General features: G+C 49.5%; 1 protein-coding gene across 4 annotated transcripts in view; it reads right to left on the bottom strand.

Annotated features, from left to right (window-relative positions):
- The window catches only part of SEC31B (SEC31 homolog B, COPII coat complex component), a 2,991,081-nt gene that overhangs the window by 2,067,440 nt on the left and 907,608 nt on the right, over positions 1–16,033 (bottom strand). For all 4 annotated transcript variants that reach the window (XM_069610491.1, XM_069610490.1, XM_069610492.1 and 1 more), the window contains one exon: positions 4,569–4,668. In XM_069610491.1, coding sequence (XP_069466592.1) covers positions 4,569–4,668 — 100 coding nt within the window. The remainder of the gene's footprint in view (positions 1–4,568; positions 4,669–16,033) is intronic.

Genomic DNA, 16,033 nt, shown 5'->3' with positions numbered 1-16,033 from the left:
CATCAATTTATATTCTATACATGAATACAATTCATTGCACAATGGTTACAAATTATTAATTACACGAAAGGCAGGATTGTCATATTTTAGAATGATGGACCAATCAATAAATGTTGCACCAAAGAAGGCATGACCGGGAGAATGGGGAGGGAATGAGGGAGACAAAACTAGATGCTAGTTATCCTAGATCACTAAGAATAGTAAACTTTAAACCGGAGGCTGGTTCGGATTGTTTACCAGAGAATATGTGTAGATGAGGTCCGTTTGGAGAAGCCGATTAGCAACTGGAGGAGAGAAGAAAGCAATGGAGGACCAGGTTAGGTCCCAGTGTTGAGTAGGAGGTGCGTACTACATTAGTAGGCATGTGCCTGGATGTATTTAGAGGCAAGATCGGAGGAAGGTCTCTGTGATAACCTGGGTGCAGGGTGCGGGGTGGAAGGGGAAGAGGGAGGAGTACATTGTCCCTAGAACGAATAAGGACCTTGTCTGAGTAGTACGGTAGTGCATATACAACATGTCTGCATTATGCCGATTGGCAATTGCTTGTGGAAGCTATTGGTTGCAGGTGGGGCTGTTAGGCAAGTGGAGGTGGGAGGATTGCAAAGAAGGCCCTGGTCTCGATGTTGTGAAGGAGATCTGTGTTGAGTGAGTAGGCGGGTGCCCGTTTATTAGTGAGAGATGTGGTCACTGTCATGGCCAGGGTAGGTTGTGCATTATCACATGGATGATCATGCGCTGTAGGGCACATGTATAAATGCCTGCATGGTGTCACTGTTACAATTTTATCTAAGGTCCTATTGCCAGTCCTTACAACTCAATACAAAAAGTGTGGGATAGGATTCATAAGAAGATAAAGAAGTGTTCACAAATGATAAGGATGGGGTGACCAGGGGTCTCACTTCCCCACGGGACAAGGTGGGACTCCTGAGCACAGCACACTCTCGAGCTTCCCAGCACGAGATGACAGTTCTATTCTCCGCTATGAGGACCGTTAATGGTCAAGTCTCTTTTCTCTTAAAAGTCTCTTGCCTTCAAGGACCTGATGTATTCAAAAATAAAAAATAAAAGTTCCTTTTTAAATGCTCATTGGGTGATGACTTTTCACCCTTGGATCCCCCTCTTCCAGGTTCAGACCCCTCTTGAACGTCAGCCTCCCTCTGTCGGGCTCACTGTGGCTTTCCTTGCATTCACAAGTCTTAATGTCTTTTTAAATGCTTCACTGCGGACATTCCTCTGTCAGGTTCTCCTTTATCAATCCACTTCATCAGGACTTTAGGCTTCGCCCCTTTCCATCGGCATCCCTCCGTCTGGTTCACTCTTGCCAACTTTTATCAATCATACAATTTCTTCTACTTTCGTTCGATGTGGGACTCACTTCCGTTAGCTTTCCAATATTCTGCCGGTCAAAGACTTTCGACTGTACAGAGGATTTTGCTAGACCCCTGTATGACCACTTTGACCCCTTTCTCGGCCCGTTGTCAAGGCCTTCTGGTAACAGTAGTTTCAACAATAGGGTAATCACCCAGAGTTTCTCGAGTGAGCACCCACGTGATGCCGGCCTTCTCTTCAGCTGGTTTTCCCCTCTCGCATTAACAGTTCTTTGTACCTTTCTTCAATTAGCCGTTGGCTACTTTTGTTTAACACAGTTCAGTTTCTTATCGGCTCGCCCTCCGACTGATAAACCGCTTGGCTTTTCTTGTCTCAGAGTCAAGGACGGTACCACAGTGGCCAGAGTCTCTCCCTGGCTTGGTCATCAGCAAAGGAGGTCCCTGTGTACCGTTGACATCTGCTGCAACACACGCTGGCTAATATTGGTGATCTTACGATTCCTTCCACTGAGGCTTCGCGTGCTTGGGTCGGAAAGGCCAAGGTCGCTTCTCTCCTTGTCACCCTTTCAGTTCTCACCGCCTTTTTCCTTCTCTTGAACTGCCATACTTGAATAGTGGAGTCGTTGTGCTGTCTGGCTTGCTAGTCCTGTGCTCTCGTGCTCCAACTTTTATCCCTGTGGGGAAGGGAAAGGGCCGTCAGGTGTGTGTGTGATTCTGGTCCATTGCCCGACTTTTCCTGACCCTTGTATTGGGACATGTCAGGTAAATGGCTCTGGTGTTAGTCTGTTGTCTTTCGTGGTGTGCCAAATTGTTCGTGTGGAAAAAAAGGGGGGGGCATTGTTTCTGAATATCCTATGTGGTAGGAGGAAAAGGTGTTGGAAGAAGGGATACGCGTCTCACCCGTCTGTGTCCCACTTCGACTCCTTGAGTACCCCCTTCCAGGTGATCCTCCCTCACTATTCTACCCCCAGGAACTGGATCCAATAGCAATGGCCGGTTCGTATCCACCTGGATGACAGATCCCTGGGTAGTAATTAGGGAGACACCTTCAGGTTTCTCACAGTCCTGTGGACTAAGGCCTCAGAGTGGTTTTGAGGCAGCGGCCGAGGGTAAAGCAGCCACTGCTCGGCGAACTTAGCACCCCTTCCTTGTCCACCACAAGGACATTTTCTCTGGCCTCCTTTACTGGCCAGTCCGCTTGCTCTTCCAAATGAGGAATAATAGCGAAAGGACCTACCCCTCCAAGTCTGTGCAGTGGGGTGAGAAGGTTGAGTGACTTGGCCGCTGTTTTAGAGGTCTAATTTCTCCAGGCTCTCATCAGCCTTGCTGCCAAACAACTGAGTGCCGTAAAAGGGCATGTTAAGTAATCTGGACTGGACATCTCGGGCAAAGCCAGACTTCCTCAACCACGCAAACCTGCATATTACTGTGCTCGCCGCCATTGCTCTGCTAACACTATCGGCAGAGTCCAAACCTGACTGGAGGGATTCGTACAGTCTTTTCCATCTTTCACAATATTCATGAAACCTCCCCATCCACTCCCCTTTGCTCCAGGCATATGATCTGCTGTCATTGCAATACAGTCCCACAAGCTGTGGGTTCATTTTGCTAGAGGGCAAGTGGCACTGATGGATGTTAAAGCCACACTACTAGCAGAAAAAACGTTCTTAGCTAGTGCATCAAAATGATTGTCGTCCCCATCTGGAGGTAAGGTAGGTAAGCAGCCTGTCTTGATGCGGAAGTGTTGGCCTGTACCACAAGGCTTCCTGGTGTAGGGTCCCTTGAAAGATTTTCAGGATCAATGCTCGAGGGTCTGTATTTCTTACTCAGATTCTTACTGACAGCAGGATTTGTATCAGGAGACACCCAGTCAGCCATGGCCCTCTTTTGTAGAGCTGAAAGGGTAAAACATGTTCTTTTTGAGGACCCTTGTCTAAAATGTCTGTCAAGGTCATCTTGTTCTAAGGGTGCAACTGGTCTCCTCGAGCCCAGGTATTCTGTTACTCTATTCATGAGCTGTTTGTATGACGCCTCAGTGTGCTCAAATGGGTAAGACTTACCAAATTCAATTTCAGGGGACGTGTCCAGGCCACTTGCACTCTGAAGATTCTCATACAAGTCTTGTATCCTTAACTCCTCAGATGATAAAGCTTCAGGAACATTGGGTGTTCCGTATTCCAGGCCAAAAGGTGGGGTGTCCTGATCTGAGGGTTCATGTTCCTCAAAAATAGAGGAAAAGGACTCAAAAAATTACTTTTTCGCTAAAGGCTTGAAACATTTCTCAATTTCCTTTGAGGGTGTTGAAGGCTTCGACATCTTTGGCATCGACGGGCACGACTCTAAGGAGTCTTCGAGGGTTCAGGACCGGGCGCGCCTCCTTGTCTTGAGGGCTGTCGTCGGCTTTTCACCCAGGCTCGACAGTGCGTATGTTTTAGCCTTCTTTGATTCTTATTCAGCCTTGGAAGGGGAGACAGGGTCGTGACTTCCTCTTTTCCTTTGACAGAGCCGTGGGTCGCTGTTTCAAAGAGTTTTAACATTTGAAGTATGAAAGCGTCCCATTCAGCTTTCAAATCCGACTTACCTGAGCAGCCGACTCTACGTTCAGGAGAGGAGGATGGAGACCTATAATGTCGTTTCTTCGATCTCTTAAGTTACATTTTTGTTTTTCTAAGGACAGCCAGCCTTCCGCATCCACGTCTGCTAATTGTGGGTGCTAGTGGGTCATGTGGTGGGCGCTACTGGAGGGTGCAAGGTGAGCGATTAAGGATAGTGTTGTGTAAAGGGACAACACCCTGAGTCTGCTCAGAACTCAGCCTTGTACTGGTTAATACAGCCCACATTCTGGACATCCTGATTTGCTAGCAACTCCGCCCAGGGTGCTATTGAACTTCAGACAACAGGTAAACCTGATCTCTGCAATTCAGACTAATTCCAACACTACACAAATCCCAACATGGTTGCTCTTTAGCAGTCACAGAGAACTCTTAAAACAGATGGATCATCAGTAATAATGCTTTTCAGAAAGCCATAAGGACATTTGGTTAATGATGAAACATGCACTGGCTAGTTACTGGTGCCCGATAAAAATAAAAACTTGAACTTCCTGATACGCACTTCTATATGGACCGCTGTCCAAATGCCAGACTAAGCACAATAGAGAAGGGCAGCATGGCGTGTGAAGTAACTAATCGTAGTCCAGAAAACAAAGACCACATGGCTTCACCAAAACAAGGAACCTACCTCACCAATGCTCGGGTTCCAACACAGGATGCGGTTGTCTTTGGCACTACTGAGCAGCAGCTCTGGGTCCGCTTGACACCAAGAGATGGACAGGATCCCCCTTAAAGAAGCAAGACAATAATTAACTCCAGCAAAGAAAATATGCTGCTTTCACAAAAAAGGTCAATTTGAGTGTCTGCTAGTTGTACGTTAGTTTGAAGGAAAACTAAAAAAAACTTTCTGGCATGTCAATTAGTCAAAACATTGAGCAAAATCATTATTAAAGATGTTTGCAAAAGCAAGGGAATAGTTTCTTACCTGTAACTCCATTTATCCAGCATTGGTATCTTTCATGGATTCACATGCTTAGAATATTCCCCGTCGTCAGACTGGGAACCCTCGGTACATTTATAAAGCCGTTTTTCCCTAGGAAAACTTCAACACTTTTGTGTCCTACCCATGTCGTTCTTGAGGCTGTCCACGCATGCCCCAATAGGACGTGGCCGTATAAATGCCCCACCCACGCGGCTCCCTTCAGGTTTTAACCCCTCCAAAGCAGCGTGGGGGGAATACAGTGTGTACATTGCATTCAGGGGATGCCGGTGGGCTCATGTGAATCCATGAAAGATACCAATGCTGGAGAAATGGAGTTACAGGTAAGAAACTATTCCCTTCTCCAGCATTGGATCTTTCATGGATTCACATGCTTAGAATAGATTGCACAGCAGTAACTCTGATATGGCAGTGTGAATGCAATTAACATCAATTTTATCACATATTTTATATACCCATGTGCCCACATATATACACATGTACTAAAAAAAAGAAAAACAATTATATATATATCACCGTAATCTTATTTCGGATGCTTGTATCTGCTTAGATTCACATGCTGTGCATAGGCCGACATCTAGTGGAAGCTGCGGAGTATTACAGTTTGTTTTTCGAAACTCGAAAATGGGCGTCGACACAGGGCGTGCCAGTAATACTATCCCTAGTGTGACGTCCACTGTACCCAAGATCCCTCACGCGTCTAGGATCCTCAGATTGTATTTTTTCTGACATGAGGTAGCATGAGGAGTAGCGTGAGTACAGGTAATCCAAGCAGATAGAAAGGTAAGACTACAAGCAACCATGCGCCTTCTCTCAGAGGGGAGGAAGGGTGGGTCGCATGTGAATCTAAGCAGATACAAGCATCAGAAATACGATTAAGGTGAGTAATGTATCCCTTCTGAGGCTTGTGGAATCTGCTTAGATCACATGCTGTGCATAGATTAGCGAGCAGTACCTGAAGAAGGAGGTGGGATGTGAGAAGGGTCATGAGCAAATAAGTGTCTTAGAACCGCTTGTCCCACTTGTGTATCTGCCTTGGAATGGGTGTCAATGCAGTAATGCTGAGTAAAAGTGTGAATAGAGCTCCAAGTAGCTGCTTTGCAATTGGTGTCAAGGGGTACATTTGCAATGAAATGTAGAGTGGCTCCAATGCCTCTAGTAGAGTGGGCTCTTGGCGTGAAAGGCAGAGTTCTTTCAGAGAGTGATTAACACAGCTGGATACAGTTAATAATCCACTTCGAGATGGCACCTTTAGAGACGCGATCCCCCTCTCTGCCTGTAGCTACGGAGACAAACAGTTGATCTGTTTTTCTTAGCGGTCTGGTTTTATTTACATAGTAGAGGACCGCCCTACGCACATCTAGGGTGTGTAGTTTCACCTCAGCCGAGCTTTGAGGGTCCTGGAAGAAAGCCGGAAGCTTGATGGACTGGTTTACATGGAATTTTGATATAAACTTAGGTGAGAACCTAGGGTGTGTGCGTAAAACCAGTTTGTCTTTATGGACAGTAAAGAAGGGATCCTGCACTGGCAGAGCCTGAATTTCACTGACCCTTCTTATAGAAGTAATAGCTACTAAGAAGGCCGTTTTATAAGTCAGGTGTTTGAGACTGCTTTTATGCATGGGCTCGAAAGGGGGTCCCATGAGCTTGGCTAGCACCACATTAAGGTCCCACCCTGGTGGTGGGTTTGAAATAGGAGGGTGAAGTCTCTTTACTCCTTCCATGAAGGCTTTAACTACTGGTACTTTCCACCACGAGACCTTGATATGGGAAGTGGTGTATGCCGACAGGGCTGCCAGGTGTACCTTCAGCGAGTTAAAAACCAATCCTGCATCTAGCAGGTGGAGAATGTATGTAACAATAGTGGAAGGAGTGCAATCAACAGGGTTGATTTGTCTACTCTGGCACCAGATAACGAACCTCTTCCACTTGTCAAAGTAACAGTGCCTTGTGTTTGGTTTCCTAGATTCCTTTAGGATGTCCATACACCTCTGTGGTAAATTGAGATGTCCAAACTCTATGACCTCAGGAGCCATGCTGCCAGGTTCATTGAGTTGGGTTGCTGGTGCACTGTTTGACCTTGGTGCTGGGACAGAAGGTTGTACCAGGCTGGAAGTTTGATGGGCTCGCACACCGCCATCTTGCGTAGGTGTGGGAACCACGGTTGACTTGCACACATGGGAGCAACTAGGACGAGCGTCATCGATTCTCTGTTCATCTTGTTCACCACTTTCCTGATGAGAGGAGTTGGTGGAAAAGCGTACGCAAACATCCCTGACCAGTTCATCCACAGGGCGTTCCCCTGGGAGTCTGGTTGGGGGAACCTGGATGCAAATCCAGGGCATTGTCTGTTTTCGCTTGTGGTGAATAAGTCTATAGTGGGGAAACCCCACAGAGAAGATATATTCTACGACCTCTCTGTGTAGAACCCATTCGTGTTCCTCTGGGAGGGAGTATCTGCTCAGAGCATCCGCTAGGGAATTGAGCTCCCCTGGAACATGTTGTGATGACAGGAAGATGTTCCGTCCGAGGGCCCATATCCAGATTTTCTGGGCAAGCTTGGACAGATTTGGCGAACAAGACACTCCTTGCTTGTTCAGGTAGAACATGGCTGTTGTGCTGTCCGTCCGGATTTGCACTGACAGGTTTAGTAGGTGGGGCTCGAACGCTTGAAGCGCTCTGAATACTGCCAGAAGTTCTAGCAGGTTGATGTGGTTCTTGGCCACTGAGGGAGACCAGAGACCCTGAGCTGTGTGGTGGAGATTGTGAGCTCCCCACCCCGTCAGACATGCATCGGTAGTGACTACCGCCTGTATCTCGGGATCGTAAAAGGGTTTCCCCCGGACAGATTCTCTCTTGTCCACCAGTGAAGGCTTTGTACAAGTGTTGGCGAAACGACCACTAGATCGTCCCACTGACCGCTTGCCTGAGACCACTGTTTCGCCAACCATTCCTGCATGGGACGCATGCGCAGGCGCGCGTGGGGGACCAGGTAAATACATGACGCCATCATGCCCAGTAAACGCATTGCTTTGCGTACCGTTATTTGGCGACCGGACTGATAATGCGGAATTTGCAGTAGTATATTCCGAATTCTTTCCTCTGAAGGAAAGGTCAACCCCTCTCGAGTATCTAGGATTGCTCCTAGGAACTGTTTGGAGGTGCTTGGCACCAGGCTTGACTTTTTCTCGTTGATTGAGAAGCCTAACTCGTGGAGGAGGTCGATAGTCCTTTGAATGTTTGTCCTGCAAATTACTGGGGTTTCCCCCATTATGAGCCAGTCGTCCAGATAAGGATACACCGGGATTGCCTCCCTGCGTAGGTGTGCAGTCACCACCGCCAGTACCTTGGTGAATACCCTTGGTGCTGAAGCTATCCCAAAGGGCAGTACCTTGAATTGGTAGTGTCGACTGTCCACCTTGAAGCGCAAGTACCTTCTGTGCGCTGGGAACATGGAAATATGAAAATAAGCATCTTTCATATCCAAAGTTGCCATGTAATCCCCCTTTTTTAGGAGGGGGATTACCTCTTGTAGCGTAGTCATACGAAACTTTTGGGGCTTGACATACTTGTTGGCAGGCCGTAAGTCCAATACTGGGCGCATTGTCAAATCTTTCTTTGGCACAAGGAAGTAAGTTGAATAAATACCCTTGTTTACCTGGTGTCCCGGGACGAGTTCTATCGCATCCTTTTCTAGCAGAATGGCAATCTCTTCGAGGAGAATCTTCTGATGTTCTAAAGAGTGTACTCTTTGTCATGGAGGATGGTTCCGGGGACGCTGCAGTAGTTCTATACAGTACCCTGCGGATACTGTTGACAGCACCCATCTGTCTGATGTGATCCCTTCCCAAGCCTGGGTGAAGTTGGAAATGCGTCCCCCTACTGGGGCTGCGTGAGAAGGGACCCTGAACTGAGCGTCACTGCTTTGGTGGAGGCGTGCCGCCTCCCTTGCTGAGGCTGCCTCTGCCTTTACCACGACCTCTCCTATTACCCCTGCCGTAACCCTGGGTAGACTGTTGGCGGCGTTCCACTGTGTACCCTGCCCCTGGGAATAGTTAGATCCTCTCTGGGAATTTTGGCCACGTGGGCGACGAAAATTACTATTCCCTCTCTGGTTAGGGGGTTTATTGGTTAACTGGCCAAGGGACTCGAGTGTCTCGTATTCGTCCTTGGCATTCTTCAGTGCGTCTTCGACCGCCTTACCAAACAACAGATCGGCTTCCACCGGTTTGTCCAACAATGATGCCTGGGTTTCTGCCTTAAAACCAGACTGCCGTAACCACGCATGTCTCTTGATAACAGTGCCTTCTGCTATCAATCTGCCTGCGTTGTCCGCGGCGTCAAAGGTTGCTTTCAAAATGCAACCAGACACGGCTCTACCCTCTGCGGAAATCCGAGCTAACGGGCCTTTTAAAGGTTCAGGAGCAGAGGCTATGAGTGCCACGACTTCTTCCCACTGATGGCAGTTGTAGCTGGCCAACAGGGTGGTGGAGTTTGCAATTCTTGCTTGATAGGCGGACGTTGAGGCTACTTTCCTGCCGAAACCATATAGTTTTTTGCTCTCCTTGTTGGGAGGAGCTTCAGACGATGACAAGGGTGCTCCAGCCCTCTTACGAGTGTTAGTGACAACTAGGGAGTCTGGCTTCAGATGTCCTCTTATATAGAGAGGGTCAGACTGGGCTGCCCTGAAAGGTTTTTCAACCCTGGGATTGACTGCTCTGGTGAGGTTCGGGTTCACCAGGGACGGTTCTATTCTTCGCTGGATGGACTTAAGGATCGGGATGGTCTGGGCAACAGGCCTCCTTTCTCCCACTAACTCCTCTGCAAAGTCCCTCTCCTCCTGGACACCGTGGGTGTCAATATGGAAATGTTCTGCTGCACGTGCGAGAACCTCGTTTAGGAGGGGTTGGTTATCGACAGGGGAGTCGGTAACCGGGGCTTCGTTTTCTACCGGGGAATCTACTCTGTAGGTTTCAGGGTCTTCCTCTTCCTGGTCCTCATCATCCCCATAGTATCCCGTCCCGGTTTGCTCTTCTACCATGCCAAATTCTTGGTTCTCACCAAAGGAAGCCTCTCCTTGATACAGTGAGTATGGTCTTGAGTATGGTTGTACCTCGAAGGGGTCTGTAGACCTCATCGGAGTTTCAAACCGGGGCTTCTTACTCGGGGGGATAGGATCATTAGAGCCTGAGGGTGTCGCCCCTTGTGGATCATACGAAAGGAAATGGTCTGGATTTTTATCGTAAAAATCAGCCAAAGAAGACATCCTTGACATGACCCTATCTAGGTCTTCACTAGACAATTTTTTGGAACTGGGAATGACTCTCTCAGCAAGTCTCGGGGATTTATCTTGAGTAGATTTGGTTTTAGACATATCAGCAGACCTGGTCTTGTCTGTCTGTTTAGGGGGAGTGGTGCGTTTCACAGGTGTGCAAGAGTGCAAAGGCTGCTTCTTCTGCTGTTTTCCCCCCGCCCCGTGAGTGGAAAAATGTTTTCCCTGTCCTTTTGTGGCTCCGGAGGTTTTCGACGCCTGGCGTCGAGGATCGGGGGTAGGGTCCCTGTCCTTCGAGCGTGGGGCCACGCTGATTTTGTCTGCGGGCTCGGACTCCTGGAGCGCGGCCTGGGGGTGGAAGTCGTCTTCGTCCTCCGACGATCGAACTTCTGTTAGCCTAGGGAGCGAGGCACTCTTGGCAAGAGTGGATGATTGCCTGGAGTCATGCGGCAATCTCGATCGAGAACGCCCAGAGGAAATCGGACCGTTCTGTTTGTGCCTCTTTCCGAGAACTCGACGTCGTCGAGTCTCGGTTGGACTTTGTGTGTTTAGTGTGTGTGGTGTGTGAAGCGCTTGTATCGCCGGGGGTCTTCCCCATAGCCGCCCTGCCGGACGACCTTCCGAGGTCGGGGACTTGCGCTCGGCTGTCTTTCGACGCCATAATGCCCTCGCCCTCCGAAAGTACGGCGTCGCTGAAGGCGCCCTCCGCTGCCATGGCCGCTTGCCTGGCGTGCTGGGCCCAACGCTTCGTCCAACGGTCCTTAAGTGTCTTAGGTTTAAACCTACTGCACGCTCTGCAGTTAGCTTCGGGGTGGTCCCTCGGCAAGCAGAGATTGCACGTGGCGTGCCTGTCGACCCAAGGGTATTTGCGATTGCACTTGGAGCAGAATTGAAAAGGGGTACCCTCCATACGCACCTTGAGGCAGCGGGCTGTTAAGTGTAGGAAATGTATAAGGTGTACCTATATACCAAGAGTGTAGAGTATGTACAACCCCCCCATTCTCCCTACTTGCAGGGCCGAGGCCAGAGGCCTTCCAAGGCCCGGGCCGAGGCCAGAGGCCTTCCGAGGCCCAAATCCGTCGTGCAGCAGCCGACGGTCGATTTCTTCTCCAGCCGGCGTCGAGTGTCGAAGTTCGACGTTGGGATGGGGAAGGATGCAAATAAATTAATATTTTAGCAAAAGTATGGCTAAGGCCAGGGGACACCGCAAAATGCTTCCGACCAGTATGGCGGAAAAAAACAATCTGAGGATCCTAGACGCGTGAGGGATCTTGGGTACAGTGGACGTCACACTAGGGATAGTATTACTGGCACGCCCTGTGTCGACGTCCATTTTCGAGTTTCGAAAAACAAACTAATACTCTGCAGCTTCCACTAGATGTCGGCCTATGCACAGCATGTGATCTAAGCAGATTCCACAAGCCTCAGAAATATATATACACACACACATATATATATATATATATATATATATATATATACACACACACACACACACAAACACTACCTGCGCTTAAGTACAAGCATATATCTCAGGACGTCCGTTCCCTGGCCGGCAGGACCGAGGCGCTTGAAACAAGTCCGGGAAAACACTGAATCCAAAACTCACCTCCTTCGAGACGTCGATGAGCTTCAGCAAAGGGTCAAAAACTTGGAGGACAGAGCCGAGGAGGCGGAAGGGAGGGCTCGCCGGAACAATATACGTCTCCTCGGGCTGCCAGAGGGTTCCGAAGGCTCCGACCCCACTAACTACATAGAGAACCTCTTGCTACAGGAGGTGGGAGCTGGAAAACTCTCCCAAGGCTTCACCATCGAAAGGGCCCACAGATCCCTGGCTAAGAAACAACCACCTGGGGCCCCACCCAGGCCAGTGATAGCGAAAGTTCTCAACTATCGAGAAGTTATTCTGGCCTTTTCCCGAGCAGGTGGCTAAATCCAACGGAACTCTGCTAAAATGCCTGATTACACTTTTAAGGTCCAAATGAACAGAGCGCAGTTCATACACACGAAGGCCAGATTGAAAGCCGCCGGGCTGCGTTATATGCTCCTGTATCCTTCTAGGCTTAAAGTGCTGCATAACAATAAGGCACACCTGTTCGACACTCCGGCTCAGGCCAGGGACTGGATGGACGGTTTACAGATCCCTGATATTGAGGAAAAGAAGCGGAGACCGAGATAACACTCCTCCTGTCATCTTGGTGGGAATTATATATTCTTGAGCCTCTACACAGCTGAATGGATCCTCCATGCGGAGACCCGGAGTCCAAGTTAACTCCACCCCCTGGAAAGTTTCTTCCTTTTGGGTATATATACCCACCCTTAGGGCACCTGGAGACCAATGCACAGTCCGACAGAGCAGAAACAGGACAGTCATAACGAGGGTGACCTCGCTGGGTCAGTTCTATGTTTGGGGATTTCACAGTTAAGGGGAGGGTGGGAATCGGGGAGTTTCTGCACAAGTTGGGAACATAAACTGGGAAATACCGAGACCACGGGAACCATCCACACGCAATGCAGCACCATCAAGACCTCAAGCTCCACCTGTTACATACAATAAACCACACAACGACTATGGTTGACACAATAAGGGTCGTTCCATGGAACGTCAGAGGCCTTAACAGCTTCGTTAAACAACGGCGTGTCCAAACCTACTTGAAGAGATGCAAGATCGGAATCGCCATGCTGCAAAGACTCACTTAACTGCCAAGGAACTGGAAGCCCTGGCCAAAACTTGGCGTGGTACCCTAATAGGTTCGGTTTACTCCTCTTACGCCAGAGGGGTTCTGATTTGGATTGCCCCCACTGTTCCTTTCAGACTTACTAGCACTAAAACAGAGGGTAGGATGGTGGTGGTGTGCGGCTCCACCGAGGGCAAAGAGGTATGCCTGGCACCCAACCATGACGTGACTGCCTTCTTCCATTCCCTTTATACGTGACTCAGCCTGTATATGGACAGAATTATGATATGGGGGGGGGGGGGGGGCGACCACAACTGTACCCTTGACCCTCTACTGGACAGATCAGATAACAAACAGGATCGCCTCTCCCCTCCGGCCAAAATAATTTCCAAACTAATCCAAAAGTTGCAACTCAGTGATCTTTGGAGGGTCCAGCACCCGGATGCAATGCAAGTATTCCTTCTACTCCCCACCTCACGCCGTACACACCAAGCTGGACTATATTTTTCTCATCCTAACACAACAGTCCATATTTGTTGATGCGCGCTACCTGCCTAGGGTGCTGTCTGATCACTCTCCCCTATTGGTAACCTGGGAGGTGTTCCCGCCTAAACCCCCTGTACCCACATGGAGGCTGAGGGCTGAGGCCCTACTTGATACTGCATTCCAGGAACGCATAAAAGATTGTACTGAGGAATATTGGCAAAATTTGCATAGCGTTAAATACTTGAGCACAACTTGGGAAGCATACAAGGTGGTCATGAGGGGCGAGATGATCGCAGCAGTTGGGGGTGCCCAGAGATCCATTACATCCTTCCTAGAGCGCGCAGAGAGGGACCTGAGTATGCTCGAAGGCAGGGCTGACCCATCCCCTGACCAATTACAAAAAATTGCCGAACTTAGATAAACCTGCCTAACTGATAGGGAATCCCTCGGTAAACTGAGCTACGCCAAGCACACGGAGAGAATCCATGCTCCGGGAGACAAGCCAGGGAAACTCTTAGCTTGGCTCTATAAAAGGGAGACCCCCAGGCCACCCATTTGCCACATACTCACACCTGACGGCACCGCCATGCATACCCAACAAGAAATCGATTCGGTTTTTACCGACTTCTACCGTAGCCTGTACTCCGAAGCCATGCCCCCCCTCTGACACCAGGATCAAGGACACCCTTGATCTACCTAAATTAGACTCGCAAATGGCTGAGACCCTTGACGAGCCCGTCACCCCCGACGAGGTCAGGGTGGTAATTAGATCGCAACCAGCTGGGAAAACCCCGGGTTTGGATGGTCTCCCGGGGGTGTTTTACAATACCTATGAGGAAACACTTAACCCAATATTGGCCCAGGTCTTTAATGAGGCCTTCGAGTGTGGCAACCTCCCGGACTCCATGAGTGAGGCCGTGATTATACCCTTACTCTAAACCAGGGAGGGACGGGGCAGATTGTGGTTCATACAGGTCCCGCTCTATGCTAAACGTAGACGGCAAGATCCTTACTGCCCTGCTTGCGAATAGACTGTGCAGAGTAATCCCACTGTTGATCCATCAAGACCAAACTGGATACGTCCCGGGACGTTGCATCACTGAGAACCTGCGCAGGTTACATCATGTCATTTACAGTACTGAGGGAAGGCCGCAGAAACTTGCAGTGGCGTCATTAGATGCCACCAAAGCTTTTGATTCCGTGAGGTGTGACTGGTTATATGCTACCATGGCCAAAATGGGGATAGGACCGGTATTTCTAAAGTGGACCCAGCTAGTTTATGCTAACCCCACCGCGAGAGTACGCACCAACAAAACCTATTCCGCTAAATAGTCCCTACACAGGGGCACCCGCCAGGGGTGCCCTCTGTCCCCCACGTTATACATGCTTGCCGCGGAACAAGTGGCGGCCTACCTGAGACAGGAATACGGGGAGGGAGGCATTAAGATAGACTGGGTGACCCACCTCATCTCTATGTACGTTGATGACACCCTTTTGTACCTTCAAGACCCTGAGCACCTCCTACCCTACATCTTGGAAACCCTGGACTGCTTCCACAAGCACACCGGGATCCAGATTAATAGGAGCAAATCTTGCCTTTACCCCCATGCAGCACATAGCAGTGATGAATACAGATCCCTCCCCCCTCTAGATCTCGAATGGCAGGCAACATCTTTCAAATATTTGGGGATAACCATACACCATAACCCCGGCACAGAACATATCCTTAATACCGTAAGGGCCAAAGACACTCACGAAATCCATGGAATTCTGGGGTCGGCTCCTGCTTTCAATGGCCGGGAGGGCTGGTCTCCTTAAAATGGTCGCCCTTCCCCGCCTACTACATAATTTCACTAACGTCCCCTTCAACATCCCCCCCTTATTCCTCAAAGATCTCAACAAACTCTGTAGGGGCTTCCTCTGGCAGGGAGGTAGGCACAGGGTGGCGTTGGAGACTCTCCAAAGAACATACGAAAGGGGCGGACTGAAGATCCCCAATTTTGAGCTTTACTTCCTTGCTGCCAGCTGAGACATGTCACGCAATGGATGGCCGATGAGAGCACGACAGACACTCGCCTCCTCCAACCGGCCCTTCCCCGGTTGTTACTAAGAGACATACTGTGGGCCAGGGAGGGTGCTATGAGACACTGCCCTTACCTCACTAAGCTCGGGATCCGGCTTTGGAAAAGGGCCTGCAAGCTGGTTGGGTCGGAGGACCCGTTCTCCCCACTGATCCCCATTGCTGCACTTATGGCTAATCACTCTTGGGGGCAACTTGAAACACACACACAATGGGAGCCCCTCGGAGTGGCCACACTTGGGGGACATGATCCAAGAACAGGAAATCTTAACTTTCTCGGAACTCTGTGAGGCCACGGGCCTTCCGGCAGGACAGTTCCTGTTGCACAGGGTGGTCGTGCAGGCCTTGAACAAGAGACGGACGGTCGCTGCCGACCTGACTGAGGAAAATGAATGCATTGAAACGATACTGAACTCCGCTGAGGGGCGCCATGAAACCTCACAAATCTACGAGGCCCTGTTGTGGGGTACGACCAGGGGCGACCTTAAATGCAGGAGTAAGTGGGAAACTGAACTGGGCCTTGTTTTTGAAGACAAAGATTGGGGTGATATAACCCACTACCATAAGAAAGTTTCCAGAAACGCCTGCTTGCAGCTTATCCAGATGTGCATCACCAATAGAGCATACCTCACACCTG

The sequence above is a fragment of the Ambystoma mexicanum genome, chromosome 8 (genome assembly GCF_040938575.1).
Source record: "Ambystoma mexicanum isolate Mex_15411 chromosome 8, UKY_AmexF1_1, whole genome shotgun sequence".
In the NCBI taxonomy this organism is placed as follows: domain Eukaryota; kingdom Metazoa; phylum Chordata; class Amphibia; order Caudata; family Ambystomatidae; genus Ambystoma; species Ambystoma mexicanum.
Note: the sequence above shows the minus strand (reverse complement) of the source record. Positions and strands in the feature narration are given on the sequence as shown.